The 13,870-nt window shown below is 41.4% G+C and overlaps 1 protein-coding gene across 8 annotated transcripts in view; it reads left to right on the forward strand.

Annotated features, from left to right (window-relative positions):
- RMDN1 (regulator of microtubule dynamics 1) overlaps positions 1 to 13,870 on the forward strand; it is a 61,710-nt gene that overhangs the window by 3,822 nt on the left and 44,018 nt on the right. For 3 of the 8 annotated variants that reach the window (XR_013366994.1, XM_077876369.1, XM_077876370.1), the window contains exon 1: positions 6,798 to 7,026. The exons of 2 other annotated variants lie outside the window; for them this stretch is intronic. Coding sequence is in view for 4 of the 6 variants with exons in the window: in XM_077876369.1 (XP_077732495.1) it covers positions 6,898 to 7,026 (129 nt within the window). In the remaining 2 variants the exon portion in view is untranslated. Of the gene's footprint in view, positions 1 to 6,793; positions 7,027 to 8,174; positions 8,206 to 13,870 lie in introns of those variants that run through there. 3 more of the 8 variants (XM_077876372.1, XM_077876368.1, XM_077876374.1) reach the window with 3 other exon arrangements.

Below are 13,870 nucleotides of genomic sequence, written 5' to 3' on the forward strand. Positions count from 1 at the left end.
GATGATTATTCAAGGCTCCTAAGGAGATCGCTTGCGTATCCAAAACCCCAAGCTGGTTTTAGGCATTGAAATGAGTTGCTTGGTGCACCAAAATAAATGTAAGAGGGACAAAGGAATTAAAATATTTGAGAAAATGTATGCCACTATCCGACCCAGGGAAATTCAGCAGGAGACTATCTAAAGTGAAAGGCAAGCTGCTAACCGTTCTAACTTGGAGCGCTTTCAGTGTGCACAGCTACTCGAATCATTTTACATCCGAGTTTCATTTAATTCTCACAATTTGGGACGCCGGGGTGGCTCAGCGGTTGGGCGCCTGCCTTTGGCTCAGGTTATGATCCCGGGATCTGGGATCGAGTCCCCTATGGGGCTCCCTGCATGGAGCCTGCTTCTCCCTCTCCCAGTGTCTCTGCCTCTCTCTCTCTCTCTCTTTCTCTCTGTCTTTCATGAATAAATAAATAAATCCAAAATAAAATAAATAAAATAAAATAAAATAAAATAAAATAAAATAAAATAAAATAAAATAAAATAAAATAAAAAAAATATTTGAGAAAATGTATGCCACTATCTGACCCAGGGAAATTCAGCAGGAGACTATCTAAAGTGAAAGGCAAGCTGCTAAACGTTCTTAGAGTGCTTTCAGTGTGCACAACTACTCGAATCATTTTACATCCGAGTTTCATTTAATTCTCACAATTTGGGATGCCAGGGTAGCTCAGTGGTTGGCTCTGCCTATGGCCCAGGGCGTGATCCCAGAGTCCCAGGATCCAGTCCCACGTTGGGCTCCTTGCATGGAGCTGACTTCTCCTCCCACTGCCTCTGTCTCTCTCTGCCTCTCTCTGTGTCTCTCATGAATAAATAAATAAAATCTTAAAAATAAAATTCTCACAATTTTGTGACGAAGTTAGTGCCATTAACCACATTTCCCAAATAAGAAAACTGAAATGTGGTAGCTGAGCAATTTGGTCTACTTGCCTGAAGTCACAGATTCTATGTAAAATAACTTCAAAGCCTCCTACTTGACTGCTACTTGATGCTGCCTGCAACTAAGCAAACTACTGATGAAAATATCGCTACACATGAGTACTGGAAATTGAAAACTTCTACAAGGAAAACAGGGACAAAATCAATAGGCAAACACATGGGAAAAAGTATTTGCCACAAACCTGAGAGTCAAAGGAAGGGTTAGTATCTTAATCTAAATAGATGTTTAAAATGTAGGTAAATGAGCAAAAGGTATATTCTTTTTAAATTGCAGAAGACATGAAAAATGAAACAAATGAAGAGATATAGACCTTCTGGAGTTAAAAAAAATACTTTTAATCCAAAAAATTCAAACAAAACACTTCAAAATAATTCTATCAGCACAAGGGAAGATTCATATTTATTGAACACTTTCTGAGTGACTATTATGGGCCAAGCATTGTTCTAGACTTGTGATTAGTGACAGACAGAAGTGTCTATTCTAAAAGGAGAACAAATAATAAGTTATTAAAAACAAATGTGATGATTTCAGATAACCATAAGCACCATGAGGAAAGTAATACAGGGTAAATGATAGAAAAGATCTTGTGGATAATGGTAGTTTTTGCTTTGGGTTTTTTTTTTTTTTTTTTTTAAGATCTTATTTTTAAGATCTTTTCTCACCATGGAGTTCAAACTTACAACCTCAAGATCAATAGCCATGTGCTCTACCAACTGAGCCAGCTATTTTCCCAAATGGGCGCTTTTGTAGACTGGGGATGAGGAAAAGTCTCTCTAAGGCAGTGCTATTTGATTAAAACCTGAAAAATAGGGACACCTGTGTGGCTCAGTGGTGGAGCGTCTGCCTTTGGCTCAGGGCATGATCCCAGAGAACCAAGATCGAGTCCCATATTGGGCTTCCTGCATAGAACCTGCTTCTCCCTCTGCCTGTGTCTCTTCTCTACCCCTCTCTCTCTCTGTGTCTCTCACGAATAAATAAAACCTTTAAAAAAAAAAAACATGAAAAATAAGGAAGAGTAAGCCATAAAAGATCTGAGATCAGGGGAATGATAGCAAAGACAAAGACTTAGCAAATTGCAGAGACAGAAACAAGGCCTTTGTGGTTGGAGGACACTGGGGAGAAGTGTGTCTCCCCACTAATAAGTAAAGAGAAGTACTTTATTTTGTTTTTACTAAAGGTTGTAAAAACAACTTTTTGTTTTACTTTTAATTCCGACTTTACATTTAAGTAAAAATCCGCAGACACCACAAACTTAGTTTCAAGTTTCAGAATTTCAAGACTGCATACCCATATCCATACCTGAATGTTGGTTCCTTTAAAATAGGGAAAGAAAGAAGTAGAGACAAGGGAATGGTTTTGAACTTTCAGTACCCAGTATACAATCTCTTATTTATTTATTTATTTATTTATTTATTTATTTATTTTGCAATCTCTCATTTAGATACATAGTGCCATAGCTATTCAACATGTTCATTTATTCTCTTCAAATCACAGTCTAGATTCTATTCTGCTTTTGCTCTTATTCACCCAACCATTTATCAATCATGTATTGAATGCATAGTATGTATCAGGAATAACAAGATTCTATAAACAAAGAACAAATAGGCTGGCTCAGTTGGTTAAACATCTAACTTCAGCTCACATTATGATCTCCAGGTCTTGGGATGGAGCCCTGGATGGGGCTCCCTTCTCAGTGGGGAGTCTACTTGTCCTTCTGCCCCTCCTCCAGCTTATGCTTTATCTTTCTCTCATATAAATAAATAAAATATTTAAAGAGAAAAAAAAAAGAACAAATAAGTATGGGACTCAACACCAGGTGGATATTTAAAGGATATTAAATGAATGAGATAGTGATTAAAATACTCTCCTAGGTGTTCTTCTACTTCACTGGCTGTTCTACTTACTTCTTTTGCTTTTTTGATTCTCATATTCCGAGTTTTTACAATGGAGTGCCCCTGGAGGGCTTAGTTCTTGAACTTTCCTTTTTTCTTTCTTTTTTAAAAAAGATTTTACTTATTTATTTGAGAGAGAGCAAGAAAGATCAGGGGGAGGGGCAGAGGAAGAAGGAGAAGCAGACTCCCCGCTGAGCAAGGAGCCCAAGATGGGGCTCAATCCTGAGCCAAAGGCAGATGCTTAATCAACTAAGCCACCCAGGTGCCTTGAACTTTTCTTTTTTCTATCTTCACTCACATCCTTAGTTACCTCATCTGGTATTACAGCTTTGAAATCCATCTACAGGGATGTCTGGGTGGCTCAGCAGTTGAGTGCCTGCCTTCAGCTCAGGGCGTGATCTCAGGGACCTGGGATTGAGTCCCGCATAGGGCTTCCTGTGAGGAGCCTGCTTCTCCCTCTGCCTGTGTCTCTGCCTCTCTCTGTGTGTCTCTCATGAATAAATAAATAAAATCTTAAAAAAAAAATGAAATCCATCTACATTCTGAAGGCTACCGACCTTCCAAACCCTAAAATACCAGATTCCAACTCCATACTCTAAATAGTTGGATGTTGTATTAGTAATCAACTGCTATTTGATTATACCAAATTTAGTGGCATAAAACTAAACAGTCATTATTATCTGTCATAGCTTCTGTGATTCAGGAAGTTAGGAGTGGCTCAGCTGGGCAATTCTGGCTCCTTATCTCTCATTATATTGCAGTCAGGTATTAGGTAGGGTAGCAGTCATCTTGAGAATCCACTTCCAAGGTGGCTTACTCACATGAGCACTGATGCCCTTTGTTGGTGGGGGAGCCTCAGGTCCTTTCCATGCAGGCCTCTCAAGAGCATGGCTCTGAGCCAGAGCATGGCTGCTGGCTTCCCCTAGGGCAAACAATCCAAGAAATCAATGCAGAAGTGCAATGAAATTATGCCAGCCTCAGAAATCACATACCATCACTTTTGCAGTATTCTATTGGTCAAACACACCAGCCTAGATTTAATGTAGGAGGGGATTCCACAAAGGAGTAAATCCAGGAGGTAAGGCTCATTGAACCATCTTGGAAGCTGGCTGACATAGATGTCAAATAAGCTTTTCAAGGGGTGCCTGGGTGGCTCAGCAGTCGAGCACCTGCCTTCTGCTGAGGTCCTGAGCCTGGGCCCTGGGATAGAGTCCTGCATGGGGCTCCCCATGGGGAGCCTGCTTCTCCCTCTGCCTATGTCTGTGCCTCTCTCTCTTTGTCTCTCATTAATCAATCAATAAAATCTTAAAAAAAAAAATAAAAGAGCTTTTCAAATCTTTTTTTTTTTGGTTTTATTTATTTATTCATGAGACACGCAGAGAGAGAGAGAGAGAGAGAGAGAGAGAGAATACTTAGTATTCATGGAAAATGCCACTTGCCTTACCAATCCAGGCATTTGCACTTTCCTTTATCTCTACATGAAATGCTTGGCCCTCACTTATCTTCCTGGTTCAGTCCTTCTTCCTTGGATCTTTATTCAAATGTCTCCTTCAGGTCTTCTGTGGCCACTCTCTGCTTAAAACTACAGTATCGCTGAGTGAAGTAAGTCAATCGGAGAAGGACAAACATTATATGTTCTCATTCATGTGGGGAATATAAATAATAGTGAAAGGGAATATAAGGGAAGGGAGAAGAAATGTGTGGGAAATAGCAGAAAGGGAGACAGAACGTAGACTGCTAACTCTGGGAAACGAACTAGGGGTGGTAGAAGGGGAGGGGGGTGGGGGGTGGGAGTGAATGGGTGCCGGGCACTGGGGGTTATTCTGTATGTTGGTGAGTTGAACACCAATAAAAAATAAATTAAAAAAAACAAAAAACTACAGTATCTACACAGAAATATGCCCTGTACCTCTTTCTGTTTTATCTTCCTCATTAGCATTTATCATTATCTAGTACATCTTTTACTTTATTTATTTTTGCTTACTGTGTTTCCCCAGCTGAAATATATACTCCACTAGGAAGTTGTTCATTCCTATCTAGAAGAGTACCAGGCGTGTTATAGACCTGCAACACACACTTGTTGAAGGAATGAAGAAATTGGACTAGGCCCAGAAACAGGCAAAAATCAAACATGTCACTGAGTTTACAGTAGAGCAAAAGCACACATTACCAGTTCTTATCGACTCTACCTCCAAAATACACTCCAGGGCAGCCTGGGTGGCTCAGCGGTTAAGCTCTGCCTTCAGCCCAGGGTGTGATCCTGGAGATCTGGGATCGAGTCCCACGTCGGGCTCCCTGCATGGAGCCTGCTTCTCCCTCTGCCTGTGTCTCTGCCTCTCTTTCTCTGTCTCATGAATAAATAAATAAAATCTTATAAAAAAGTACACTCCAGATTAACAAATAATCACAAATATACATATGACATTACAAAACAAACTTAGAGCCATAAAAAAAATGAAAGTATAGTAGTGGGAATCAAGAAAAGTTTTTTTGAGGAAGACACATTTGGGCTGAGATCTGAAAGATGAATAGAGACATACCTGGCGGCTCATCGGGTAGACATGATATTCTTGATGTCAGAGTTGTGAGTTTGAGCCCCATGTTATAGTATTCAATTTCAATTTCCTGAATTTAATAATTGTACTGGACTAAATAAGAGAACGTCTTTGTTTCTAGACACAAAGAGTCGTGATATATATAATCTACTCTCAAAAGATTTAACAACAAAACATAATAATTGGAGTATAATATAGGTACTACATAAATGCAACCTATTTTTTAAAAAAACTATGACGGTCTTCCCTTATTGCCCATAAAAAAAAAAAATCACATAATCTAGATAGTGCATACTCCAGTTGCAGCTTGTGTTTTCACCCACATCAATCCTGAAGTAGGATTCAAACCTCTTCATTCCTTCTAAAAATATTCCGCTCTGGTGAAAGGTATCAATCTTACTAAATCTGAGGGGAAGCCAAGGGTTTTGTACCACACATCCCATGGAAAACAAGGGCATCACCTTTTTCTCGAGGCCTCCTCTCCCTGTTTTTTTTTTTTTTTTTTTCTGATGTGAAATACTGGGGTTTGGAGCAAATAACTAAGAAAGAATTATTGAGACGACTTCAGTGCAAAAAAAAAAAAAGGTGGTTTTCTTAAAGCAGGACCTGTGGGCAAAGTGCTCTGGGGTTGTAAGTTGCTGATCATACTTTAAAATTGGGAGGGGGATCCCTGGGTGGCTCAGCGGTTTAGCACCTGCCTTTGGCCCAGGGCCTGACCCTGGAGACCCAGGATCGAGTCCCGCATCAGGATCCCTGCGTGGAGCCTGCTTCTGCCTCTGCCTGTGTCTCTGCATCTCTCACTCTCCCTCTCTCTCTCCCTCCCTCTCTCTCTCTCTCTCTCTGTGCCTCATGAATGAATAGATGAATGGAATCTTTAAAAATAAAATAAAGTTGGGAGGGCGTTTTGGGATAGGGCAAAAGTCTCTAGGGAATTTGGAAGCAAGGTTTCCAAGACCTTGAAGGGCTATCATTATTTAGAAAAAGGTCATTTACGACTGTCCAGTAAAACCTCAGTCATGATGTGGATCAGGGCACTACAAGGAGGAGAATTGCTGACCTTTATCTTGCAGGGTGCGGAGTAGAGATAAAGGAAACTTCCCCAGGGATTTTTAGTGTCCTAGAGATTGGGCTAATGTCAAACTACGGTTGCCCGAGGGAGCTAAGGCTTTTTTTTTTTTTTTTTTTTTAAGATTTTATTTATTCATGAGACACACAGAGAGAGACAGAGACACAGGCGGAGGAGGAGCGGTCCCCGGGCCCGAGGTCACTGCGCGCAGGCGCGGAAGAGCCGCCAAGGCCCCGCCCACCGCGTCCGCCCCTCCCCCTGAACCTGGGGGCCGGAAATTGCGTGACGGAAGAGGCGTGGCAGGAAGGGGAGGGAGTCGTGGTTTCCTCCGGAAGTGCCTGAGCGGCCTTCGCTGTGCGTCGCTCTACGACCGCCCCGCGTGAGGGACGCGAGTTGTAGGTCATGGCACTGGCCGCGCGGCTCTGGCGCTTTGTGCCTTTGCCCCGTGGCGTCTTCCCGGGACCGCGGCTCTCGAGGGATGTTGCTGGCGGCCGCGGACGTGGCTGTGGTCGGCGACTCCGAGGCCCTGAGGTACCCCCGCAGCCCTGACTCCCGCTCCCCTCGCTGCTGACTGGGCCCCGGCCGTGGCCTCCTCGGCCGGGCGGCTCCGTAACGGAGCCAGGAGCTCAGGGCCAGGTGTCCCTGGAGCGCTCAGGTGGCTGCGGAGCAGTGAGTCCCCCCCACCCCCACCCCCACCCCCGAGAATCTGGGAATCCTGCTTGTCCTTCCTGTGAGAAAACAGCACCCCAGAGGGAGAAACACCTGGACCGCCGCGAAAATGTTTTACTTTCGGCCCCTGCGGCTCTCGGTCTACCAGGCTTTGAAGAGGTTGTGGTGGGATTTTTGGAAATTACTACGACTTAAAAAGCAGAGATTTTTGTGCTTATTTAGGTTTAAAAAAATTTTTTTTTAGTTCTTTGTTATATCTGCATAATGTTAAGGAAGGATGCTGGGTTGTCCCAGGTTCGGCTGTCTCTGTTAGACCGTTCGTGGGCCTTGGTGTACCTGTCCAGGAAGGGGCACTGGAGAGAGACGGAGGGCAGTGATGCATAGGGTAATATTATCGGAACTAGGTGTTTATTTTGAACCCTAAAAGACACATTTTTGGCTGCTATATTCGAGGTTGTGGGGGGCTGTTAAGGGTAATAAAAGGTAGTAAGGCTTGATCGTTATCCTCCCAAAATGCTTATAGGCAGATGGGGAGATGTTAAAAGATATAGGCAGAGGGGTGGGAGGAATACTAAGTATGAAACTAGCCGGGAGCCCTGTGTGGCTCAGTGGTTGAACGTCAGCCTGGGATCCAGTCTCCGGGTCGGGCTCCCTGCATAGAGCCTGCTTCTCCCTCTGCCTGTGTCTCTGCCTCTCTCTCTCTCTGTGTCTCTCATGAATAAATACATAAAATCTTAAAAAAAAAAAAAAACAAAAAAAAACTAGCCTCAAATTCCCAACTCAGAGCTTTGGTGAGGTAAAAGTTCCATTTTAGTGGAGTCACCGTTGTGTCGATAATAACAGGCATAACAGACGCCTTACCCATAACCAGGCATTGCATTAAGTGTTATCTAATCTCCATTTTCATCCTACGAAGTGAGAACTGTTACTTTTTTTTTTTTTTTTTTTTTTTTACAAAGAGGAAACTGAAGTAGTAAGGTTAAACAACATATCCAAGTCACACAGCTAGCAATACAATCAATACCTTGGACTTGATGGCAGGTAGGGTATCTACAGCGCCCATGTGTTGCATATAGCCAGCCACCCGTGCTACAAACCTGAAAACCGGAGAAGATAGGAAAGGGTAGAAAAATCAGTATCAAGAGGGACTAGAACGATTTTTTTTTTTTTTTTTAAAGATTTTATTTACTTGAGAGAAAGAGGCAGAGGCAGAGGGAGGATCAGGCTCCACGCAGGGAGCCCCACGTGGGTCTCGATCCGGAATCGGGGGGTCACGCCCTGAGCGGAAGGCAGAGGAGCCACCCAGGTGTCCCTAGAGAGATTCTTAAGTAATAAAACTCTAAGCCAAAGGCAATAAGAAAAATTCTTCCCTAGATAAATTGAAGTGTTTTGGAACTATTTATTACCGATTTTCCAGCTTCTCATGCATTTTTGTAGCCCTCATCGTTTGTTTCTCTTTTTCCTAGACTTTTCTCTTAGCAAGATGTCAGTAAGTTGAGTTGGAGATATTTTCCAGGAGTTTGATGAAATTGGGGGCTACTTCTGAGTGGCTGAGGTTTCACTTTTCTGTCTCTTTCTATATGTGATCTATGTTACAAAACACTATTGGGAACACTTATTTTTCAACAGATTTGTACCAGGTGCTTACTGTGAACGAGGCTTTTTTTTTTTTTAATTTTTTTTTTTTAATTTACTTATGATAGTTACAGAGAGAGAGAGAGGCAGAGACACAGGCAGAGGGAGAAGCAGGCTCCATGCACCGGGAGCCCGATGTGGGATTCGATCCCGGGTCTCCAGGATCGCGCCCTGGGCCAAAGGCAGGCGCCAAACCGCTGCGCCACCCAGGGATCCCACGAGGCTCTGTTCTAAGCTCTGGAGACAGAAACACTTTTCTTCATTGATCTTACAGATTAGAAGGAAAGGTAGTCAATTGAGTAAATGTAATTAATGCAAAGAGTTGGGGAAAGAAGCAAAGTTATACCTAACCTGATCTTGAAGGAAGGGGAAGAGTGTGAGCCAGAGATGAGATACAAAGAATGATTGGATGTTAACAAGTAATGGGAAAATGAAGACAAAAGAGTATTCCAGTAGAGAGTAACATGATAGAGACCTTGAGGTAAGAAAAAGTGTTTTTTTTGAGGACCTGAAATTATGACTGGAACTTGAAGTGGGAGAATAAACTGATACAAACCAAGGCTGAAAAATCAGGCAGGTACCAGTTTATTAATCTCTTACTGCATAGCAAAGTATTGCACGACTTAATGGTTTAAAACAGCAAACATAATCTCGTTGTTCCTTTGGGTTATGGAATCCAGGTGAGGCTTATTAGCTGGGTGCCTCTGGCAGCAGGTTTCTCAAATGGATTGAATCAAGGTATTGAGCTGCTGAGGTTTCCACTGGAGGGCTCAGTGGAGAGGTGGAGGGAAAATTAGGCCTGTAGCTTTGCTGAGGTGGTCATAGGCAGGCATTTGCATTCCCTCAGGAGGCTTCCCCAAAGGGCTGCCCTGAGACACCGCAGCTTCCGCCGGGGCTGGCTGGGCAGTGCAAGGAAACGCCGGAGAGAATGGGTGTCAAGGGAGTTGCAGTTTTTGTAACCTAAGTAGAAGTAACGACCTTTCACTTTTGCATATTCTGTTTCTTAGAGAGCCAGTAAAATCCGCCTTACATTTAAGGGAAGGGGATTACTCAAAAGGAGTGAAAATTAGAAGTACAGAGGGGGAAATCTTTCTTCCCAGGATCCTTCCAGCTGGTTTAGGAATTAAACTGACATGAGGTAACAGGAACAAAAACCAAAGATTAATTATGTATGCACGGAGGTCCACTAATGAAATTAAGACTGAAAGAAATGGCCAAGGCAGGCAGTTTTTTATACACTTTTAGACAGATAGATTTGTGAGAAATTGGCAGGATAAAGAAAACAGAGTTTTGGGAGCTTTAATTAGTAAGGAATTTTAAGCAGAGTTTAGACTGAAATACTAGATTTGCAGTAAGTTTTGTTTCTACTGCTTTTTAGGTTTTTTTTTTTTTTAAGATTTTATTTATTTATTCATGACAGACACAGGGAGAGAGAGAGAGAGGCAGAGACACAGGCAGAGGGAGAAGCAGGCTCCATACAGGGAACCCGACGTGGGACTTGATCCTGGGTCTCCAGGATCACACCCTGAGCTCAAGGTGGTGCTAAACCACTGAGCCACCAGGGCTACCCTGCTTTTTAGGTTTTAAAGCCCCCAACTCTGGTGTGATAAGGATGTTCTTTTAGTTCTTAGTACAGGGAAGGGCACCTGGGTGGCTCAGAGGTTGAGCATCTGCTTTTGGCTCAGGGCGTGATCCCGCAGGCCTGGGATCAAGTTTCACATCAGGCTCCTAGTGGGGAACCTGCTTCTCCCCCTGCCTGTGTCTCTGCCTCTCTCTCTCTCTGTTTCTCTCATGAGTAAATACATAAAATCTTAAAAAACAACAACAACCCTATCTCACTTCTTAGTACAGGGAAGGTAATTTTTCATGTGGGAGATTTATTTCTGTTTTCAGGGGTTCAGAGGAGGGTCTGCATGTCTTTCCACAGCAATTTCCCAAATAGCTTCAATTCAGAATAGTCAGTATACCATTGTGGTACATTTTGGGGCAAACTGCCCTGGGCCCCAACAGAAGGAAGGAATCATTTGGGACCATTTTAATTAACTTATCTATATCTCTCTATATATTTTTAAAGATTTTATTTATTCATGAGAGAGACAGAGAGAGGCAAGACATAGGAAGAGGGAGAAGCAGGCTCCATGCAGGGAGCCTGATGTGGGACTCAATCCCCAGACTCCAGGATCACATCCTGGGCGGAAGGCAGGTGCTCAGCTGCTGAGCCACCCAGGTGTCCCCTTATCTATATATTTTTAAATTGAGAAATAATTGACATGTAACATTATTTTGGGGTGTACGACACAATGATACAATATTTGTACATATTTCTAAATGATATGATTTGTTTACTTTACAATAAGTAAACATCCGTTTTTTTCTCCTGATGAGAACTTTTAAGATTTACTCTCTTAGCAACTTCCAGATATACATACAGTATTATTAACTGCAGTTATCACGCTGTACAAGACATCCTAGGACTTATTTTATAACTGGAAGTTTATACTTTTTGACCACCTTCACCCATTTAACCAACCCCCTTCTCCTCCCTCTCCACCTTTGGCAGCAACCAAAGGAGCTCTATTTATAAGTTTGGATTTTGTTTGATTCCACAATGAGATCATACTGCATTTGTCTTTCTTGTCAGACATATTTCACTTAGTATAATGCCCTCAAAGTCCCTTCATGTTGTCACAGATGGCAAGATTTCATTCTTTTTATGGCTGAAAAATACTCCATTGTATGTGTATGTACATAGCACTTTGTTTTATGCATTCATGGATGGACACACATATTGCTTCTGTGCCTTGGAAACTGTAAATCATGCCGCAGTGAACATGAGAATGCATATATCTTTTTGAGTTAGTATTTTTATTTCCTTTGGATAAACACCCAGTAGAATTGCTGGGTCATATGTGGTAGTTCTATTTTTAATTTTTTGATTAACCACCATGCTGTTTTCTGCAGTTTACCTTCCCACCCAACAGTGCACAAGGATTCCTCTTCACATTCTCACCAACATTAGTTATTTCTTGTCTTTTTGGCAATACCATTCTAACAAGTACGAGGCGATATCTCATTGTGGTTTTGATTTGCCTTTCCCTGATGCTGAGTGATGTTGAGCATCCTTCCATGTGTCCTTTGGTCATCTGTATGTCTTGGAGAAATATTCGTTCATGTCTTCTGCCCATATTTAAATTGGATTGTTTTTTGGGTCTAAGGTTTTCATATATTTTAGATACTTTTTATCAGATAATGTTTGAAATATCTTTTTCCATTCAGTAGATTCTTTAGTTGGTTGTTGGTTGTTCCCTTTGCTGTGCAGAAGTTTTATATTTTGATGCAGTCTCAATAGTTTATTTTTGCTTTTGTTTCCCTTGCCTCAGGAGATATATCAGGAAAAATGATGTTATGGCTGATGTCAGAGAAATAGCTGCCTGTGCTCTCTTCTAAGATTTTTATGGTTTCAGGTCTCACATTTAGGTCCTTAGTCCATTTTGAGTTTATTTTTTTGAATGGTGCAAGAAAATGGTCCAGTTTCATTCTTTGCATCTATTGAAATGATCATATGGTTTTTGTCCTTTCTCTTATTGATGGATGTATCATGTTGGTTGATTTGCAAATATTGAACAGCCCTTGCATCCCTGGAATACATTTCACTTGATTGCAGTGAATGATTTTTTTTTTTAATGTATTTTGTATTTGGATTGCTAATGTTTGTTGAGGATTTTTGCATCGATGTTCACCAGAAATATTAGCCTGGAGTTTTCTTTGGTGGTGTGTTTATCTAGTTTTGGTATCAGGGTAATAACGCTGGCCTCATGGAATGAATGTGGAAGTTTTCCTTTTATTTTTTGGAAAAGTTTGAGAAAAATATGTGGTAACTCTTCTCTAAATGTTGGGTAGAATTCACCAATGATGCCATCTGGTCTTGGACTCTTTTATTTTGAAAGTTTTTTGATTAGTACTTCAGTTTCATTGCTGGTAATCCATCTGTTTAAATTTCATCCTAATTCAGTTTTGGGAGATTATATCCGTTTCTTCTGGGTTGTCCAGTTTGTTGGCATGTGATTTTTCATAATCTTTTATAATCCTTTGTATTTCTAGGATGTCAGTTATTTCTCCTCTTTCATTTTTTAAAAAAATATTTTATTATTTATTTTATTTTATTTATTTTATATTAATTTATTTTATTTTTATGATAGTCACAGAGAGAGAGAGAGAGAGAGAGAGGCGCAGAGACACAGGCAGAGGGAGAAGCAGGCTCCATGCACCGGGAGCCCGATGTGGGATTCGATCCCGGGTCTCCAGGATCGCGCCCTGGGCCAAAGGCAGGCGCCAAACCGCTGCGCCATCCAGGGATCCCAAAAAATATTTTATTTATTTATTTATGAGAGACAGAGAGAGGCAGAGACACAGGCAGAGGGAGAAGCAGGCTTTTTGCAGGGAGCCAGATGTGGGACTCGATCCCGGGACTCCAGTATTACACTATGTGCCGAAGGCAGGCACTCAACCCCTTAGCCACACAGGCGTCACATCTCCTCTTTCATTTCTGATTTTGTTTATTTGACTCCTTTCTCTCTTTTGATGAGTCTGGCTAAAGGTTTATCAATTTTGTTGAACTTTGAAAGAAGCAGCTCCTGGTTTCATTGATTTATTTATTTATTTATTTATTTTTTTAGTTTCAATATAATTTATTTCTGCTCTGCTTATTCTTTCCTTCCTTCTGAATTTGTTTTTTTTGTTGTTGTTGTTGTTGCTGCTGCTGTTCTTGTTTTTCTATCTCCTTTAGATGTAAGGTTAGGTTGCTTCCTTGAGCTTTTTCATACTTTTTGTGGTAAGTCTGTATTGCCATAAACTTCTTCTTAGAATTGCTTTTGCTGCAATCCAAAGATTTTGGACTGTTGTGTTTTCATTTTCATTTGTCTCCACGTGTTTTTAAAAATTTTTCTTTGATTCCCTGGTTGACCCATTCATTGTTTAGTAACATATTATTTTACCTTCACATATTTGTGCTCTTTCCAGAATTATTTGTTTATTTTTGTGGTTGTTTTCTAGTTTCATAACATTGTGGTCA

The sequence above is a fragment of the Canis aureus genome, chromosome 28 (assembly GCF_053574225.1).
Source record: "Canis aureus isolate CA01 chromosome 28, VMU_Caureus_v.1.0, whole genome shotgun sequence".
Lineage (NCBI taxonomy): Eukaryota > Metazoa > Chordata > Mammalia > Carnivora > Canidae > Canis > Canis aureus.